Below are 20,984 nucleotides of genomic sequence, written 5' to 3' on the forward strand. Positions count from 1 at the left end.
TTTTTTTTTTAAGATTTATTTTTTATACAAGAACCGGGGTACAGGCCAGATGTGCAGGATGGTGAGAGGATTCACCAGAGACAGAGCAGGGAACAGGACAGACTGACGAAACACACTGCTGAGGGGAGCAGTGGGCAAGACAGGAGAGGTCTGTTGCTCCATGTGGGAGTCTTGGGGCTGGCCAGGATTGAACCCACACTGCAGAGGCTGCAGACAGCTTCACAGTGCGGTGCTCAATTGCCTGCACCACCAGGGAGGCCCCGGTAACTCCACTTTGTATCTATTTCCTTCACCTTTAGTGTTTCCAAATCTCTTTTGGAAAATTAAAGTTTTACTAATTTAATAATGAGAATTCATTAATATCGAGGTCATTCTTACTAAAACTTAGGTTTCCTTTTGGCTCTGTATGGCAAGGAAACTAAGAATTTAATGTCTATAAACAAAATGTGCTTTGTGATACCTAAAAAATTTAAAGCACTGGAAACGTTCTGTGTAAATTCTTTCATGGGATAATGGTGTACAATCTGGAAATTAGGAAATTTAGATTTAAGGGTTGAGCTCTAATTAAAGTATAAAATTAAAGCTAGAGGAAATAAGGGAAATTCTGTATGTAAAGAAAGTAAGATGGGGCCTCCCTGGTGGTGCAAGAGGTTAAGCACCGCACTATAAAGCAATCCGCAGTCTCTGCAGCACAAGTTCGCTCCCCAGCAGGCCAGAGAGAAATCCACATGGCGAAGCAAACCTCTCATGTCTCGCCCGCTGCTCCCCTCAGCAGTGTATTTCAGTCAGTCTGCCTGTTCTGTTCCCCACTCTGTCTCTGGTGAATCCTATCACCCCCCACATCACTGGCCTGCTGAGGATCGAGCTGTACCCCAGCTCTTGTTCGCATAAATAAATAAATCTTTAAAAAAAATAAAAAAGAAAAAGAAAGTAAGATGTATTCAGTAAAAATGGGGGGGGAAAGTATGAGGAATATTTTTTTTTTTTTTAAAGAGGCATGTGTTTTTATTTATTCGTTTGTTTTGTTTATACATGCACTGGGTACAGTCAGAAGCGCGGGAGGGTGAGAGAATTCACCAGAGCCAGAGTGGGGAGCAGAGCAGGCAGAAGGACTGAAGTACACTGCTGAGGGGAGCAGCGGGCGGCAGGAGAAGTCTGCGCGCCATGTGGGACCCTCCTCTGGTGGCCGGGGAGCAGCCGGGGATCGAACCGGCGCCTCAGAGGCTGCGGGCAGCTTTGCAACCCAGCGCTCAACCGCTGCGCCACCGGGGAGGCCCATGAGGAATATTTTTTGAGGAAAATATTTGATCTCACTGAAACTTGTTATTTTTGGAATGGAATGATATAAAGAAAACATGATTCTAAAAAGAACACAGTAGGATTATGAGAGAGTTATCTCAGAAAAAGAACTGTATGTGGTTAAGCTAGATAAGATGAAATGGCTCATTATAAGGGTGGGTTTTTTTTTTTTTAAGATTGATTTATTTGGGCCTCCCTGGTGGTGCAGGCGTTGAGCGCAAGGCTGTGGAGCTGTCTGCAGCCTCTGCAGTGCAGGTTCGATCCTGGCTGGCCTATGAGATACCAACATGGTGCGGCAAATCTCTCCTGTCTTGCCCACTGCGCCCCTCAGCAGTGTATTTCGGTCACTCTGCCTGTTGTGTTCCCCGCTCTGTCTCTGGTGAATCCTCTCACCCTCCCACACATCTGGCCTGTACCCCGGTTCTTGTATAAATAAATAAATCTTTAAAAAAAAATGATTGATTGATGCATACAAGAACTGGGGTGTAGGCCAGAGGTGCAGGGAGTGAGAGGATTCACCAGAGACAGAGTGGGGAGCAGAACAGGCAGACTGCCTGAAATACATAGCTGAGGGGAGCAGCAGGGAGAAAGGAGAGCTCTGCTGCACCAAGTGGGTTGCTCTCTGGCCAGCGGGGTATCGAACTTGTGCTGCAGTGGCTGGGGAGAGCTTCACAGCACTCTCTTTTTAGTCCCTGCACCACCAGGAAGGCCCTATAAGGGTGTTTTTTAATTAAGTTTTAATACCAGTAGTGTACTTATGTAAAACACAACTTTAATTTTCTTTCATCTGCCAAAGGGATGGAAGTATTCTTAAACTAGATTGCAGACTGTTAAAGTAATATAGAGATCTGGTACTTCAAAATTATTGGCTAGCGAGAAAGAAATGTGGTCCTGTCAGCAATGTCTTAAGATTGTCAGAGAAACAGATTTGTTCTTAAAAATCTGTAACTGTCCCTCTAGGTAATTAAGTATTGTTTCATAAGGATCAAGCACTCATCCATGTGAAACCAATGTTCTGAAAGTCTTTAATTGATTAGAAAGAAATGTGAGAGGTCTTGGAGGGATTCCTAATGCACCCTATAGAACTGTTCTCTCCCCTTATGGAAAAAATATTGAGCAATTTGGGCCATTTGAGAATGTTGAAACTTCATGGGAAGCAGTCATGTAAGAAGAAATGTTAAACCTTTCAGCATGTGTTAATTATGAGTATTAATAATAATAGTATTCTAAAATTACGTGAAATTTCTTGAAAGTCAGATATGCTCTGGTGTAATAGTATTACACCACTGGTTGGTTCTAGTTATTTTAACACTACATCAGAAAATTGAGCAAACTTCCTTGTCAATTGTGTTGTAGTCGGATTTTAAATATAGTCATTTTAGAGTCTTTTGCCGTTAACAGAAGTTACTACTCTGCTTTATGTTCAAAGAGACACATAGGAAAAGCACTCTGGCAAATATTCTAGAAATACAGGTTTATTATGGAACTCAGTATGAGAAGTCACAGAGCTTATGGGAAAAATAGACTAATAAGAATTGCTAACAAAATAGCAAGATTTTCCACATGGGACTAAATGAACTATGGAGTACTAATATAATTTTTAAGGACATTTTGTTTGAAATATTACTGAGTTTTTTATGTTTTGCTTTTTCCTAATTTAACAAAAAAAAAATTTTTTTTTGAGTTATGGCCTGCAGCAATGGTAAACTGGATATTTTTGAGTACAGAACTGAAGAATTTGCTTCTTCTCTCCCCAACAGTCCTAAAATGTGGAAAATTTTAGTGAGTATTTCTATTTCTCATTGCAATGTTTATTTGCATAAATCCATTAAGACTCTTTTTTTCCTCTATAACAGACTACTGGAAGCATGGTTGTATACCATAGATTTGACAAGTATGTCATGTTTGGGACCATCATCTTCAGGAATTCAGACTGATTTACGTGCCTTCAAAGACAAGACAGCCTGAAAGCCTTGCTTTCAGGGTTACAGGCCTATCAGGAAGGAGTAGGGAAGGTCACCCCTTGGCAGTTCCAGAGCTCCCAGGACATTCTGAGGATCTCAAGAGGAAAGGATGCAGGTGCACAGGTAAAATCTGAGGTAAGAACTTGGCAAGGCCCGAAGTCCTGGGAGATCAATGATAACTCTATATAGAATTCCTTATGAAAAGTTTCAGCAAAGCACATTTTAAAATTTGCTTTGTTCTTGCTGCACTTGTGGGAAAAAAAAAAAACAAAAAACAAAAACAGGCCAAACTTATTGGAACCAGATTTAATTTACAAACTAATTTTACTGCCATTGTTTGGGATGAAAGAAATAAAAATATGTTTCAGTAACATCTTTTTTTAAGCCATCTTATTCTAGTCCTCTTAATCATTTTTTTTAAGAATTATTCCTTTATTGTAAGATTTTCATTTTATTTATTTTTACATAGCAGAACTGGGAAAATAGGCCAGAAGTGGGGGGAGGGGTGAGAGGATTCACCCGAGACAGAATGGGGAGCAGAACAGGCAGATCCACTGAAATATACTGCTGAGGGGAGCAGTGGGCGAGACAGGGGAGGTCTCTTGCGCCATGCAGGTAGCTCCCTGGCCCAGGATTGAAATCAGACAGCTTTGCCACAGGAGGGCAATGGCAGTGGTAGTATTGAGACTTAACCCCTAGGCCACCAGGGAAACTCCTCTTAAACTTTTTGAGGTTTTTGTATTTTTAATATATGAACTGGATTGGATTCTGGGTTTTTCTAGTATCTGACTATTAACTCCCCAGACCAACATTTCCAGTTTTTTCTCCCAATCTTTTTGGTTTGGTTTATTGAAAACTACATCAAGATAACTTAGAAAATCAAAAGATCTAAACCTATAGATGAAAACCAAGCTCCCCCCCGCACCAAGTGTAATTATTTTTTGACATCAGTAACTCACTGTTCCTATCTATATAAATTAAACTCAAAGTTATGATGGCTGGAACAGTTCACAGACCAAAAACTGTCAGCCTGTTCCCCAGGTTTGAATACTCATTTTCATCATTAATAAACTCTATCACTGTGTGTGTAAAACTTGAATCACTGGTTATTGCAAATTGAGCTTTTAATTTATACTTCTGTATTAAAATATTTTTTCCTCAAAAAATAAAATAAACTCTATCATTGAGACAGTTAACACTACTTGAGACGCTGAAGCAGTGGCTGCACAATGCCTCTGAAACTAAGCTTATGCAATATCCTTATTTCAGCCTAGAGTTCCAACTTCTAGAAACAGCATTTTAGAATAAGGGGAGTACATTAGGATGGATGTTCCTGAATCTTCAATATAGTCCCTCCAGTAAAACTCCATAAATTGCAAGCTCTATAAACAAGGAGGTCAAGCCCACTTTTACTTATCAATAAGTCCCCAGCACTTAATACAATTCTTGGCATACAGAAAAAATATAACCTCTTCAGGTTCCCCTCCCATCCCTCTCACTGCTCTCCTCTGACTCCCCTTAGTGGGGTGCTTAGCTTCTCTCTTTGGGCAATCTCATACATCCTATATGAATGATTCCTAATTCACTATTTTTCAGTTCCATACTTTTCATTTTAGAGCTGTATGGATTGTCAGAAATTCTGATTATTTCTTAAGGTAGTCAAATGATCTGATCTACCCAAGGCCAGTAATTTGACAAACTGGAATAGTGACCAATAAAACTTTCTGTAGTGATGGTTACCAAAATAGCACAGCCCTAGAAATTTATTCAGTCCTAATCAATTCCAATCCCTCAGGCTTGAAGTTAAGAATTTTAAACTCTGATCCCAAGAGGTTATTTAATTTACCTCCCACTACTTTTCGTAAAATTAATTAGTCCTACTTACCCATTTTTCCTCTCTCTCGTCCCTTCCCCCAAGACACACATACTTGCATTTTCTCCCTCCCAGAACCATTCCTCCTTAACTTTCATGTCCAACTTTCAAGTGTCCCTCCCTGAAGCCTTCACTGAGCTGTCTTCTTTTCTTTATATCCTGTTATATGGTTTCATCAATATGCCTTCACAGTTCTTTGAAAACTAAATGTGGATGTAATTCTACTCTCCAAATATGATTATAATCTCTTTATGAACTGAGAAATTCTATGTCAGATACTGCCCAACCATTTGGGAAACTCAGATGCAAGGTCTCTGGAGATCACTATCCTGGTCTTATACTTAGACCAGTCCAAGCCTGGTCTTATACTTTTGTAGCGTCTAGACATTTGTCAAATGTCTTAGTTAAATCATTTCACTTAATCATCACAAGTCACATTCTAAAGAAAATTTAAGGCTTACAGATAATAAGGATCATGTTCAAGTCACATAATCAAAGTGAGAAGCAAATGTATACCAGTTAGAATTTGAATTAGTTCCAAAGAATGGGCTCTTAATTACTGCACCACCCACCTTTTGGATTCATTCATTTGATTATTCAAGCAAAATTCTTCATGCTTACTATGTGCCTTGTGCCATTCTAGTACTGAAAATGGATATCTATCCTAGAAAACAAAGTAGTACGAAGAGGTATCATCAAGTTTCAAAAGGAGGAAAGGGATCTAGTAATAATTGAAAAATAGCTATCTGGCTTGATAATTAATCACTAGCAGTCGGAGGGTAAAGTTTCAGGGGAATGATAGGTCTGAAAGCTAGAGTGCAAAAGGTGGTTAAGAAAATAAAGCTAAAATTTATGGCACTATTTAAACGTCTGAACAAAAATGGGAAGACAGTTATTGGATGACAGCCAAAGCCAAGATGGAGCACCAAGAACTTTTTCTTTCTTGGGGTTGTGGGGAAGGGAATTCAGAGGGAAGGGACTTGGGGAGTGGGAGGAGGACAGAAGGATGACTAGGACTTTAAGAAACCCAACCTTGCACATAACTGAGACACAGAAAGGGACCAAAATGACAAATGTAACAAAATGAAAGCTTAAAAAAATGGGGGACAAAGCAAACATAAAGGATTCAATTAGATCAAGAGACAGTTCATCCTCTGAGGTTGAACAAAAGGTAAAGATGTGTAAATCTAGAGACTTTACAGGAAAGGAAAGCGGAAGCAGAAATTTTAGAATGCACATCTGTTTCCATGAAATAAGGTAACACAGAATGAGATGAATGGGAGATCAATGAAAAGTTTAAGAAACCCCCCGGTGGCGCAGCGGTTGAGCGCTGGGTTGCGAAGCTGCCCGCAGCCTCTGGGGCACCGGTTCGATCCCCAGCTGCTCCCCGGCCACCCCACCGGAGGAGGGTCCCACATGGCGCGCAGACCTCTCCTGCCACCCGCTGCTCCCCTCAGCAGTGTACTTCGGTCCTTCTGCCTGCTCTGCTCCCCGCTCTGGCTCTGGTGAATTCTCTCACCCTCCCGCGCTTCTGACTGTACCCAATGCTTGTATAAACAAATAAATTAAAAAAAAAAAAAAAAGATCGGTGAATGACAACCAGGTTTCAGAAGTCCAATTGCTTGACCTCAAATCTTGGCTCCACCACACATTCACTGTGCAACTTGGGGCCAATTATTTAATCTACACTTTTATTTCTTCATCTGTAAAACGATGCTAATAATTGATCCTCACTACAGGACTGTCACAAGAGCTAAATGAGGACGTATGTAAAACTCAGTGCCTGGCAAAAAGCAAGCATTCAACACTATTACTACTTGTGTTAAGAGAAGGCAGGAGGAAAGCAGGAGCTAAGGACACGTAAAAAGATCATCTGACGGCACTACAGATATAGACAGATTGCATCTAGATCTGCACTGTCTACCCACATTAACACTTTTGTCTCTCAAGTGTTCTAACGATCCCTGATATAAGATAGGCTCCAAATCTGGACCACGTTAATTCTAAATGGAAATTATACCCCTGCTTTGTTGACCCACTGTCACTGATCTGTGTGAAAAAAGACCTGCTTCTACTAGTCTTCCTCTCAGGCCTGCTGAGGGCGCAGTGACGGCTCACGACAAGCGGAGCCCCCTCCAACGGCTGGAGAGTGCCCGCACCCTAATTAATTTTTATTCTGCCCGAACTGCAACCAAGCTAGGGACATGCGTCGGGTGTCGGCGAAAAACAACACAAAGTGGGACGGAGACTAAAATGAACGCTGTCGAAACAAGGGAGCAGAGAGGAAGTGAGAAATCCAGACTTCTAGAGCCCGAGGGCCGAGCAAAGCTTCCCGGGAAAGAAGCCGTGAGGACGTCAAGCAAACACATCACTGCAGGGCAGCAGCGGCCCCGGCCTCAGGCCCACACCCGCGGCCTCCGGCCCCGCCAGCAGACGAGGAAGGCTGACGACTACCTTACCTCGAGAAGGCGCAGACCGGCAAGTTCGCGTTACTCCTCCATGTCCCACTTCCGGCGCCACGAAATGACCTCAGACGCACTCTGGCGCGCGACTAGTGACGTCACCCGCGAGTCCCGGGGATGATTGGCTGAGAGGTTCTAGGCCTGCGCCAGGCGGTCTCGCTGGTGTGGCCCCGGCAGTGGTCCCCGAGGACGCGCTCTTTTGTCGTCTCTCTGCTGGCGAGTCGCTCCCGTCTCTGCCTCTCAGTCGGGAGAGCCATCGGGCAGCTAGTTATGGCCGTTTCTAGGTGGCGGCGCAGCTTACTGCCTCACAAAGCCGTCTTTCTCGCCGCACACGGTACCTGCGGTAGCGCTGCTGTCCTGCCCCTTTGCTAGTCGGCCCTGGGCTGGCTCCTTGGTCGGGGGACAGAGGACTGACTGAAGGGACTACCGAAGGAAACCTACTAAGATTTTTTTTTTTTAGTGCTGTTTTCACTAAAAGACCTTTCTGGGGAGCAATCAGACAAGAAGCAGATTGCTGAGATTTTTGCTGATTTTTATAGCAATTCCACCATGTTCCCTAACGATCATGTACTGCAGTTATTCGAAAGCATTTGGGCAGATAGAAAAGTCCTAGCTCATGGGTGAAGGCATAATTTACCATTTTTCTCCAACTCCACAGAAACTGAGTCTTAAGGGTCATATTCCCAAGCAAGATGGAATATTGTTACCTTCCACAGAAAAGCTGACTGAACAGTAGGATGAAGATACCAACTATCAAAATAAAGGAAGGGTGGAAGGAAACGCAGAAGAGAGGCTTGCCTTATTAGCAGGAAAGATGCAGGTTTATGTTAGGGTCACACCAGGAAGTGGGGGAACATAGGAAGCATCTCAGTGGTTACTCAGCCCTTGTGGGCAGTGGAATGTGATTCAGACCGCTCCAGATAAAAAGAGGTGACTCTGGCGGGTCTAACTAGGTTTTTTTGTTTCCTCAGAATTAAAATTTTTTTAGCACTTGTTCTACCTGATCTGCCTTAGTGAGTCTTATATTCAAGATTGAGTTTGGCTATTCTAATTGGACTATTCATCAATTGTGCAAAATTGGGAAGTTTCTACACCCAGCCTATTAGGTCTAGCACACTGTCACAGGGTATTACAGAACAAAGTCACATTGCACAAATCATGGTCAAGGGCACGCAAGCACTTCAGACTTTCAGAAACTCAGAACCAAAGAGTGATCACAAGTAGAAATAGAGAAATTAAGAGTAGTCTGCGGTGTTACCAAGTGAAGTAGCCCTCAAAGTGTAATCCTTGGATCAGTAGCCATTACAGGAACTTGTTTTATTTTTTTTTTTAATTTTTTTAAAAGATTGATATTTATTTATTTATACAAGCACTGGGTACAGTCAGAAGTGCGGGAGGGTGAGAGAATTCACCAGAGCCAGAGCCGGGAGCAGAGCAGGCAGAAGGACCGAAGTACACTGCTGAGGGGAGCAGCGGACGGCAGGAGAGGTCTGCGCGACATGTGGGACCCTCCTCCGGTGGCCGGGGAGCAGCCGGGGAACGAACCAGCGCTGTAGAGGCTGTGGGCAGCTTCGCAACCCAGCGGTCAACCGCTGCGCCACCGGGGAGGCCCTACAGGAACTTGTTTTAAATGCAAATTTATTGGACCTTACCCCAGGCTTATTGATTCAGAAACTGGGGCGTGCCAGCAAATCTGTTTTAAGAAGCCATCCAGGTTATTCTTTTTTTTTTTTTTTAATAGAGGCATGTTTTATTTATTTATTTGTTTGTTTGTTTATACATGCACTGGGTACAGTCAGAAGCGCAGGAGGGTGAGAGAATTCACCAGAGCCAGAGTGGGGAGCAGAGCAGGCAGAAGGACCGAAGTACACTGCTGAGGGGAGCAGCAGGAGGCAGGGGAGGTCTGCGCGCCATGTGGGACCCTCCTCTGGTGTACGGGGAGCAGCTGAGGATCGAACTGGCGCCGCAGAGGCTGCGGGCAGCTTCGCAAGCCAGCGCTCAACCGCTGCGCCACAGGGGAGGCCCCATCCAGGTTATTCTGATGCCTGCTCAAGTTCAAGATTCACTGTGAAAGGCTTCAGACTGTTCATCACAATACACATATTTTGTATTGTGAGTTCCTGCTCAGGACTTATTGTGGGCTTTTCTTTTTTTAGCTAAAAAAAATTGTTTTTAAATTGACTGTTTAAATTGTTTTTAAATTGTCTTAATCATTTTTTAAATTTTCTTTTAAGTAAAAAGTTCAGTAGTGTTGGGCACATTCACATTGTAGTGAACCCTATCTGCAGTTTTTAATCTTGCAAAACTGAAACTATTAAACACTTCTTCACTTCTCCCTTCCCCAGCCCCTACTATTCTACTTCCTGCTTTCATGAATTTGACATTCTAGATACCTCATATTGTTACAGGGCAGGAAGAGGGGCACCCCAAAACCCCCAAACTTGCATGCTCTAAATAGGTTCTGCCATCTGCTGCATCAACACAAAACATACAAGACTTTAATGGAAAGGAACTTTAATACAATTAGTAAACAGCACAGGAAAGACAAAGAATATAGTTTCTAAATCAAGCATCCAATCAAGCATCCATCCCCTTATGGGTAAAAGTCCATCCCCTCATGGGTAAGCATCCATCCCCTCATGGGTAAAAGTCCACCCAAACAGGATTGGCCCAGAGCAAAGCCCAAAAGCCTGCCACAAGTCTAAAGCACCTTTCAGTGGGGACCCACAGAAAAGTATCAGAAACAACCAGACAAGTCTGGGAGGAAAAGAGCAAAATCAAAATCAAGGTAAAAGCTGCCATTGTTACCTTCGCCATGGGTCTCTCACCCACATCTGTTTCAACCAGTGCAGTACCAAAAGGCAAGCGCAGTTTCTTCACATGTCTCTCTGCTCTACCTATCTCCTCCAGGTCTCCTTCTTGCTCTCCATCCTGCTTCCTCCCTTCCTTAGTCTCTTCACCAGCTTCTTCTCTCTGCTCAGATACACCCACCTTTGGGTGGGGCATGGAACCTGGAACTTCCCCTTTTCCTGGGGACTACCCTGTTACAATATAAGTGAAATCATAAAGGAGTTACATACATTTGTCTTTTTTGTCATTTAGTTGAAATCTTCAAGTTTCATTCACTGTAACATCAAAACCACCATTTTAAGTCTGTCAATGGATGTTTGGATTGCGTCCACATTTTTGTTATTATAAATAATGCTACTATAAACACAAATGTACAAATATTTTTTTGAGATCCTGCCCTCAATTACTTTGTATATATGCAAAAAGTGGAAATGCTGTCATAATTCTATTTTTAATACTTAAGGAACCATCTACTGTTCTCCAGGACAGTTGCACCATTTTACATTTTATATTGCACCAACAGTACATAAAGGTTTCCATTTCTCTACATCCTCACCAAAACTTGTTTTTCCATTATTTTTTAATAGTTATCCCAATAGGTGTGAGGTGATATCTCATTGTGCCTTTAATTGGCATTTGTCTGATTAGTGATGCTGAGCACTTTTTTAAAAGTTTACTTTTTCATAGAACTGGGGTGTAGGCCAGAGGTGTGAGTGGCAAGAGGATTCACCAGAGACAGAGTGGGAAGTAGAACAGGCAGATCTACTGAAATACACTGCTGAGGGAAGCAGTGGACAAGACAGGAGATATCTGCTGCACTATGTGGGTTAGCTCCCTAGCTGGGGATCGAACATGTGCTGCAGTCATTGCCAATAGCTTCATAGTGCTGAGACTTAACCCCTTGCGCCACCAGGGAGGCTCAGAAGTTTTCAATCTTGATGTAGTTCACTTTACCTATTTTTGCTGCCTGTGTTTTTGGTGTCATATCTAAGAAATCACTGGAAGTTTTTCCCCTATGTTTTCTAGTTTTAGATCTCACAATTAGGTTTTTGATGCATTTTATTTTTTATATTGTATAAAGTAAAGGTCGAAATTCATTCCTTTTTCACGTGACTATCCAGTCTTCCCAACACCATATGTTGAAAACACCATCTCTTCCCCCACTGAGCGATCTTGGAAACCTTGCTGGAAATCATTTTGTAACAGGGAAATCCCCAGGGAAAGGGGAGGTTGGCGGTTCACTGCCCCAACCAAAGGAGGGTAGAGCTGGGCAGAGAGGGAAATCTGGAGAAGACTGGGAGAAGGGAGGAAGGAGATTAAGTAAAGGACTGAAGGAGTCACATGCATGTGAAGAAGCCACGCTTTCTTCTTGGCCCCGGACTTGTACCAGGGACTGGGGGGATACAGAAGGAGCACTTGAAAGACACACAGATGTGGGCGAGAAACCCGTGGGGAGGCTGGCAATGGCAGCTTTTATCTTGACTTGGGTTTTGATTTTGCTCTTTTCCTTCCAGACTTGCCTGGCCACTTCTGCCCCTTTTCTAGGGGTCTCCACTAGAAGGTGCCTTAGGAAGTGTGGGAAGCTTTTGGCTTCAGCAGCCCTGCTTTGGGCAAACCCTGTTTGGAGGGGCATTTACCAAGGAGGGGATGGGTAACTTTGAGTGTTGATTTGGAAACTATTCTTTCCCTTTTCTTCTCTCTATCACACACTAATCGTATTAAAGTTATATTCTATCAAAGGTCTTATGCACTAGAGTATGTCTAGTCTTGATACTGTGGATGGCAGAACCTATTTAGAGCAGACAGTATGGGGGGGGGGTGCAGGGGTACCCGTGACTCAACCCTGTAACAACTTGACTATATATACAAGGGTTTATTTCTGAGCTCTCTATTCTATTCCATTGGTGTGTGTGTCTGTATGATAGTACCATCCTATTTTGATTATTGCAACTTTTGTGATAATTTTTGAAATTAGTAGTGTAGACCCTTCAAATCTGTTCCTCATTTTCAAGACTGTTTTGGCCTTTCTGCTTGGGGGGGTGGGGGTGGGCAGTGTTAATTTTTTTAATTCCAAGAGTTATAAATTAGAAGATCTCACACAAAAATCAGGATCCTTGGGGGGAAAAAATCAATACCAATAAATTAGTAAATTTTGGCAACAAGTAGCTGAAACTTTGAGCGGTTGCCAGTTAGCCACTATTTCCTCTCACTGGTTATAACCTGTCTGGTCCCCTAAAGGCCCTCTTATCTTTGTGACTTTGAGACTCCTGGTCTAAAAGAAAGGCAGTTGGAGCCAGAAGATCAATGTGAGGAGGCTGCAGGGGTCTGGTCCAGAGATTTGCTCAGTAAGAAAAGTATAGAGTTTGGGGAGAGACTATGTAACAAAGTGGTACCCAGGAAAAAGGGGAGGTTCCAGGTTCCCTGCCCCAAGCAAAAGGAGGGTGGAGCTGAGCAGGGAGAAGCAGCTGGAGAAGAGACTGGAGAAGGAAGGAAGCAGAATGGAGAGCAATGAGGAGACCAGGAGGAAGCACAAGGAGCAGAGAGATGTGAAGAAGCTGTACTCCCTTCTTGGTCCTGGACTGATGGAAATAGATGTGGGTGAGAGACCCATGGGAAGGTTAACGGTGGCAGCTTTTATATTGATTTTGATTTTGCTCTTTTCCTCCCAGACTTGTCTGACTGTTTCTGATCCTTTTCTGTGGGTCCCCACCGGAAGGCTTGTGGCAGGCTTTTGGGCCTTGCTCTGGGCCAATCCCATTTGGGTGAACTTTTACCCAAGAGTGTTACTTTAATACTAGTTGTATTAAAGTTCATTTCCATTAAAGGCCTTACATGTTTTATCTTGATGTGGTGGATGGCAGAACCTATTTAGAGCAGGCAGGTTTGGGGGTTCTGGGGTGCCCCTCTCTCTGCCCTGCAACAAATATAGCTAGGAAACTTTATTTTGCTTTGGGTTTTTTTGAAGGATAGCATGAGAGGAGTTTGGAAGGGCTGTCAGGAAAGACCTATCTTGAGAAAGAAAATTAAACTAGGTCCAGAAAGATGAAAAGGAAGCAGACAAGTGAAGACTTGGTAAAAGAATATTCTAGGTCTGTGATCTGAGGAAGGAGCATGTACAAAAGCCCTATAGCAGGGCCTTTAGCATATCCTTTCAGACATGACAGAAGTCCAGCGGAGCTGAAGAGTAGGTAATGAAAGGGGAAAAAATGGTGAGATCTGAGCAAGGGTCAGATAGTAAACCATTCAGGAACTGTAGGTGGGTTAACCCTATCTTCAATGAAAAACCCCTGAGGAGTTAGCCAGGGAGTGACATTATTTGATTTTCACAGTGACTGCTGTGAGGAAGAATGGATTAGAGGGGAAGGGCGAGAACAGAAAGGTTGACGGCAGAGTTTACTGACATAGTACAAAGGCTGCTGGCAGGGACAAGAGAGAAGTGACTGATTTCAAAAGATAATTTGGAGGCAGAATCAACTAGACAAGACATATTCTCCTCTGTAGGCAGACCTCAGTCAGATGCAAGTAAAAAAAGTCACTTGGTGGGGATAGGACCAAAACCCAGTAAGCGCTAAATATAGTTGCATAAATTCATAGATTCAACAACTTCTCAGTGCAAGCACCTGTGACTGTACCTACAGACTTTGCGTGGCCCCCAGAGTCTTCTCTGGCTGCATACAGGTCAGAAGTGGGAGGCTTTTTCCCCAGGGAGCAGTAGTGAAGTGATTTAAAGAAGTCGATAAACTTCCCTCACCTCTGGGATCAAACAATTTTTCAAGAACAGAGCACACTGTCTCCTAGAGACTCAGCAGCAAGACTAACCCATAGTTGCCCAGAATGGTAACCTGCACATTAACCCACCTGTATACTGGCCCCCTTCCCAGTCCCTTTTCAAGCCTCCTGTCCCCTGTTCACTTCTTGGCATCATTTCCAAACAAACTATTGGCATTGAAATCCTTGCCTCGGTGTCTACTTCTGTGAAAATTCAATCTAACTCACTCCTCACTATTTTCTAGTGATGATCACTTTACTTCTCTTTTTAGGTAAATTGATATCTCCAAAGTATTTGGAAAAATAATATTCATTTAGGCTAAATAGCCAAATAAAATATTTTCAATTTTTCATGAGAAACTTGAGCATGTTTCTGTGAATATTATACTTGCTTGATGTTAGCTTTCATGATGAAATATATATATATCATTTCTAACTATATTTTATTAATTATAATCTTTCCATATTCTTGGTGGCACACCTGTAACTGGCATAGAGAAGTTCTGTTCTATATACCCCGTGCTAAACATGCGGATGTATCCTTGAACTGTACCCCACAATTTAAAATCTTCCACCTATAATTTACACTTTGTTTTCAACTCCTTCCTTTAGGACTGGTTAACCTTTCCAACAATGTGTTGATTTCATAGCTTAACTCTTTCATGGTTCTAAATTTCCAGGAGTTTAGGGGATAGTCACTGTAATCCCAAGTACTGACATTGTATCATTGATGGTTCACGTTAGAGCTCTGATATCAATTCAGCAATTCTTACTTCTGTAAATGGTGGCTGTTGTGGTAGCCTCTCGTGAAATTTCTTACAAACATATTACGAAGAAAGTCAGAGGAAGTCCTTCTAACAGTCTGCCTTAACTTCTACCTTACCAATCTCTTCATTCCCAGTCTTCCTAAGCCCTTCTCAATATTGCCAGTAATAATGAACTTTTTAACTTTTTTTTTTTCTACTGCATTCCCTTATGTTCATGCTATTTCCTCTGGAATGCACTTTATTTTCTCCGTAAATCACTCCCACCTTCTCCAGTGCAACCACAAAAAATATTTCAGGGCCTCCCTGGTGGCACAAGGGGTTAAGCACTGCACTATGAAGCAATTCGCAGCCTCTGCAGCAGGAGTTCGATCCCTGGCCGGCCAGAGAGCAACCCACATGGCACAGCAGACCTCTCCTGTCTCGCCCACTGCTCCCCTCAGCAGTGTATTTCAATAAATCTGCCTGTTCTGTTCCCCACTCTGTCTCTGGTGAATTCTCTCACCCCTGCATCTCTGGCCTATACCCCAGCTCTCTTATGCATAAATAAATCAATCTTTAAAAAAAAAAAAAAGAGAACATTTCAAAACACTAATGTGATCATGTTACCTCTGTTAAATCGTTTCATGGCCTTCCAGTGCTCATTCAATTATAACTAAACTTGTTGTTTAGTCTTAACTTCTATTTATTTTTAAAGATTACATTTTTATTTATTTATGCATACAAGAACTGAGGTATAGGCCAGAGGTGCAGAGGATTCACCAGAGACAGAGTGGGGAGCAGAACACGTGGATCTACTGAAATACACTGCTGAGGGGAGCAGCGGGTAGGACAGGAGAGGTTAACTCATGGGTTAACTCGTGCTGCAGTGGCTGCAGATAGCTTCATATTGCTGAGACTTAACCCCATGCACCACCAGGGAGACCACTCTTCAAATCTTGATGTCTGTATTCATGAAAAATCACATTAAAAGCCTCTCTGTAGCAGACAGTAAGCTAGGTGGTAGGTAGGATAGAAAAGTCAGTAAGCCAGACCCAGCTTTGGCACACATTCACCTTTCACACACTTACCTTTGAGCTGTTCTACTTTCCTGAACTTGCTGGCATCGTTTCTGCCAATCCTCAAACATTTTTAATCACTCTCCAAAGGACATTTGTTACAGAAGAGACTTTATCTCCCACCTATATGACTTCTCCTTGGATATCTTAGAGAGGGGGTATGGGATATGTGATTAAGATGAAAAAAAGAACAAAACATTTTTTAGATCACATAGATTTAGCCTCACCATCTGTGGTAGTCAATCACACTGTAGTGACCCTATTGATGCTTACCTGCCCTTATGTAGGCCTCCCCAACAATGACTATGTACTTTGGCTAAAGGTCTGGCTTTGGCAATGGGACACTGACAAGTATGATGTTAGCAGAATCTTGATAGTGCTTGAAGCTCTAGGACCTGTCCTCTTGAGGTACTACTGTTCAGAATCCAGGTGTGAGAAGCCAACCTTAGCCACATAGGCAATCTTATGAAGAAGAGTTGGTCCTAGCCAACAGTCCCAGGTGAGCTCGCAGCCAACAGACGGCATGTGAGTGGTCCAGCTTGGAAGGCCCCTTCAGTGCTAGTCATGCCATCGCAGCAGTTACCACATGGAAGAAAAATAAGGTGCTCCTGCCTTGCCCGAATTGTAGAAATAAATGATTGTTGTTACTTTCAGCCACCATTTGGGGAATAGTTTGTTACAGCATTAGAGAATCAAAACACTTAAAAAAAAAAAAAAAGGGTTTGTTCCTATGGTGTGCTGGAAATCTTATGGCTGAAATGTCTACACTTTGAGTCAAGATTTAACTTCCCTAAGAAAAGAGTCTCTTTATCTCCTTGTAATAGTTAGTGTAATGTTGCCCTGATGCATCTATAAATTCATTAGGTACAGGATTATTTCTGTCATGGTCAACATAATTTCCTTTACCTAGAAAATACTGGCACATAGTAGGCACTCAATTAATATTTTAGTAAATCAACATTATGCTGACTTATTAACTACATTAGTTCTTCTGTTTGAATAGGATTGTAATTCTTATGACCATTTTTATTAGCAGCAAACAATTATATAATATTTACGACATACAGACACTATTCTAAGCACTTTACATGTATTAACTCCTTTAGTTCTCATAATATCCCCATGAGCTAGGCAATATTTTTATCCTCTTTTGCAGATGAGGAAACTGAGACACAGAAAGGTTGCAAGTAACTTGATTGTGGCAGGGTCAGGACTCAAACTTAAGAGTGTCAGTCTCCAGAATCCATATTCCTAAGCACTACTTCACCTTTCCCAGTTTCCCGGCCTAGAACTAACTATGCCATTGCTATGAAGCAAGAGCAAGACAGGGTCATGCAGCAGAAAATGAAGAGCATCTTCATCATGATGAAGACACCAATGTGACCATGCAGGTAAAAAGCTACATGTAGGGGGTCTCCCCTGGTGGCGCAGCAGTTGAGCGCTGGGCTGCGAAGCTGCCCGCAGCCTCTGCAGCGCCAGTTCAATCCCCGGCCACCGGCAAGGGTCCCACATGGCACAACAGACCTCTCCTGCCATGCCCGCCGCTCCCCTCAGCAGTATATTTTGTCACTCTATCTGCTCTGTTCCCTGCTCTGGCTCTGGTGGATTCTCTCACCCTCCCGTACTTCTGACTATACCCAGTGCTTGTATAAATAAATAAATAAATATTAAAAAAAAAAAAGCTACATGTAGGAAAAAGTTCCTGCTCCAAAACACCTTTACAATGTCAATGACAAGAGGAAGATGCCAGTCAGAAATGAGAGATGGTGATACCGATCAGGAACAAAGATCCTTGAACCAGTTCTATTCCCAAGCCTCTAACTCTGCCAGATAAATTGACTGAACCCCAACCTATAAGTTCAACCCAACCCCAATTTTCGAACAGCACTGTAAAAAGCACTGAACCAGTACAGCTAGCTCAGCACTGAGTCTTTTTATGGCATTGCTACTGTGACCTGTGACTGGCTCTTCCCGATGCTCAGCAGAGCCCAATGGCAAAGGCCCATCCTGGCACCATTAGCAGCACTGGCTCTGCTCAAAAGGACACTCTGGATGTGGGAGTCTGGATATAAGCCAATGGCATTCTCAAGGGCACCTGCAAATTGACCTGCTAGTTTGATGAGTACAGTACTTTCTTGACTCAACACCACCACAACCAGAAAGTGTATACATACACACACACACACACACACACACACACACACACACACACACGGTCTCATTCTCATATCTGGAGAAGACGTGAGAAATTTAACATTGAAATGTTTAAATGGCAGTTTAACCCAAGCTACAAAAGGGAGTACAGAGGTGGGGAAAAAGGTTGGGGGGGGGGTCCTTCCTAGAGGTAGTCTTTGTTTTTTGTTTTGCTGTTTTTTTTTAAGATTTGTTTATTTTTGCATACAAGAACTGGGGTGTAGGCCAGAGGTGGGAGGGGGTAAAAGGATTCACCAGAGACAGAGTGGGGAGCAAAACAGGCAGACTGACTGAAATACACTGCTGAGGGGAGCAGCGGGCAAGACAGGAGAGGTCTGCTGGACCAAGTAGGTTAGTTCCCTGACCAGGGATTGAACTCATGCCGCAGTGGCTGCAGATAACTTAACAGTGCTGAGACTTAACCTCTTGTGCCAACAGGGAGGCTCTTTTAGAGGGAGTCTTTAGACTGCATTTTCTCCATTTGACATTCACTCAAGAAATACTTCTTGACACATGGTATATAGGTGTGGGAGATAAAATGTTGTAACACCATCATCACTGCGACAACTCTCCACCTCAGAGGCATTGCTTAACCTATTGAATCGCCTTCTGGTATGTTGCATCAGGATGTATAAGAGGCATCCCTGTGAACTGGTCATCCATCAGGGCTGGTGTCAAGGACACTGCTCCTCATATAACACAATGTTCTCTTTATGCGCATCCCTGGGAGACAGTCCAATCTGATCTTAGTTCCATAAATAGTTTAACTTCTCCAGAGTAACAGGTTTGTTTTTTATCTATGGACACCTTGAACTGTGAGGCCAATGAGGCTGTCAGCATAGATGAAAATTCATGGCCCAACTGTAGCAAATATGGTCATTCCCACATGTATTTTTAGCTTTGTCCCTGGTTCCATTTTGTGTCTACCCATATTATTTCTTTATTCCCTACCCTTTTAATTTATAGCATCTTGGATATGTGTGTGTTCTGCCTTTTGGGCTTTTCTTGTATCCTTGGAAATGGCTATAAATATTTTCTAGAAGGGGACTTCACCATCAATGTTTATAGCAGTTTATACATATGTACATAAATGCTATGGAGGTATCCACAGAAGGAAGTGGGAACACATGAGGGCTTACAAATCAATGAAGAGCACTTGAAAAGACCTTGCAAAGGGTCACTGCTTCAGTTGAGTTTTTCTTTTGTTGAGGTTGTTATAGAATTTATTTGAAATGTGACAACTGTTAAATAAAATTAATTTGTTGCCAAGTTCAAGAAGATTTTTTTTAAATCTTGCAGAGGTGATTTTTGTTATATTGTGGCTTTATGGGACACCCTAGAAATTATTTACAACAAATTGAGGCTACTTCCTTAACAGTCTCTGACAAACTATGGGGCAAAACAATTCAAATCTGCATCAAAATTCAATTTATGTGCAGAAAAATTAAATTCAAATAGAATGTCAAACCTAAGTTAAAAGATATTTGATAGCAAAGTGAGATTAAAAAGGTCAAATAATTACCTAAAGATATATACAAACAAAATATTAACTGTATTATTCAAATAAAATGAAGATAAACAGGATTTAAGAGTTTAAATTATCTAGATGAAGAGTCTCAGACTTGGAAGGGCTATTAAAAATCATCTGGTGGGCCTCCCTGGTGGCACAAGGGGTTAAGACAGAATCTGTGAAGCTGTCCACAGCCACCACAGCACAAATTCGACCCCTGGCCAGCCAGGGAGTTACAGTTACCCACATGGCACAGCAGACCTCTCCTGTCTCGCCCGCTGCTCCCCTCAGCAGTGTTATTTCAGTCAGTCTGCCTGTTCTGTTCTCCACTCTGTCTCTGGTGAATCCTCTCACCCCCCACACCTCTGGCCTGTACCCAGTTCTTGTATGCATAAATAAATAAATCTTTAAAAAAAAAATAAAACTCATCTGGTTACAAAAAAAAATAGAAAAAATCATTTGGTCAGTGGCATACCTGAGCAGCAGTACTTTTCCTTAATTCTTCACTGCACCTTGCAGGTAGACCCTTGGCATTGGAGTTTCCCTGGGTTGCGTGGTAGCTGTGTGAGGAAAGGGTGAGAAAAGGGTTTTAAGTATAAAGGGGAAAAATGTCAAATTGAACACACACAGTGATTTTTTTAAGGTAACTAAGAATCACCTAGTTTTGTTGTTAGGGTCACAAGTTACTATTTCATAGTTTCAATTAGGAGAGAACTTAATATTCTTTTAAGTGTGGTTTTTAAAATAAATACTACAGGGGCTACCCTGGTGATGCAGGGGTTAAAGACACGGTTCTATCAAGGATGGCCAGCCACTACAGCCCACCAGGGGGCTAACCCACATGGCACAGCAGACCTCTCCTCTTGCTCCAGGTTCTCCTCAGCAGTGTATTTCAGTAGATCTGGCTGTTCTATTCCCTACTCTGTCTCTGGTGAGTCCTCTCACATACAGTGCCACTCCACACCTCCGGGAAAAAAAAAAAGATTTATTTTTTTATGCAAACAAGAACTGGAGCGTAGGCCAGAGGTGTGGGGTGGTGAGAGGATTCACCAGAGACAAAGTGGGGAGCAGAAAAGGCAAACTGACTGAAATACATTGCTGAGGGGAGCAGCAGGGAAGTCAGGGGAGGTCTGCTGTGCCATGTGGGTTAGCTTCCTGGCAGGGGATGGAACTTATGCTGCAATGGCTGCCAATAGCTTAATAGCTTCATGGTGTTGAGACTTAACCCCTGGCACCACCAGAG

The 20,984-nt window shown here is 42.6% G+C and overlaps 1 protein-coding gene across 5 annotated transcripts in view; it reads right to left on the reverse strand.

The window, feature by feature from the left end:
- APTX (aprataxin) overlaps nt 1-20,984 on the reverse strand; it is a 36,752-nt gene that overhangs the window by 12,382 nt on the left and 3,386 nt on the right. Inside the window, exons 2-4 of one of the 5 annotated variants that reach the window (XM_054688737.1) lie at nt 20,217-20,301; nt 16,051-16,184; nt 10,407-10,639 (exon numbers count right to left, since the gene is read on the reverse strand). In XM_054688737.1, the coding sequence (XP_054544712.1) occupies nt 10,407-10,432 (26 nt within the window). In that variant the 5' untranslated portion in view covers nt 10,433-10,639; nt 16,051-16,184; nt 20,217-20,301. Of the gene's footprint in view, nt 1-5,757; nt 5,801-7,595; nt 7,827-10,406; nt 10,640-16,050; nt 16,185-16,311; nt 16,622-20,216; nt 20,302-20,984 lie in introns of those variants that run through there. The other 4 variants (XM_037492524.2, XM_037492523.2, XM_037492522.2 and 1 more) reach the window with 4 other exon arrangements.

Source organism: Talpa occidentalis, unplaced genomic scaffold, assembly GCF_014898055.3.
Source record: "Talpa occidentalis isolate TD23 unplaced genomic scaffold, MPIMG_talOcc4v2.1 talOcc4.7, whole genome shotgun sequence".
Lineage (NCBI taxonomy): Eukaryota > Metazoa > Chordata > Mammalia > Eulipotyphla > Talpidae > Talpa > Talpa occidentalis.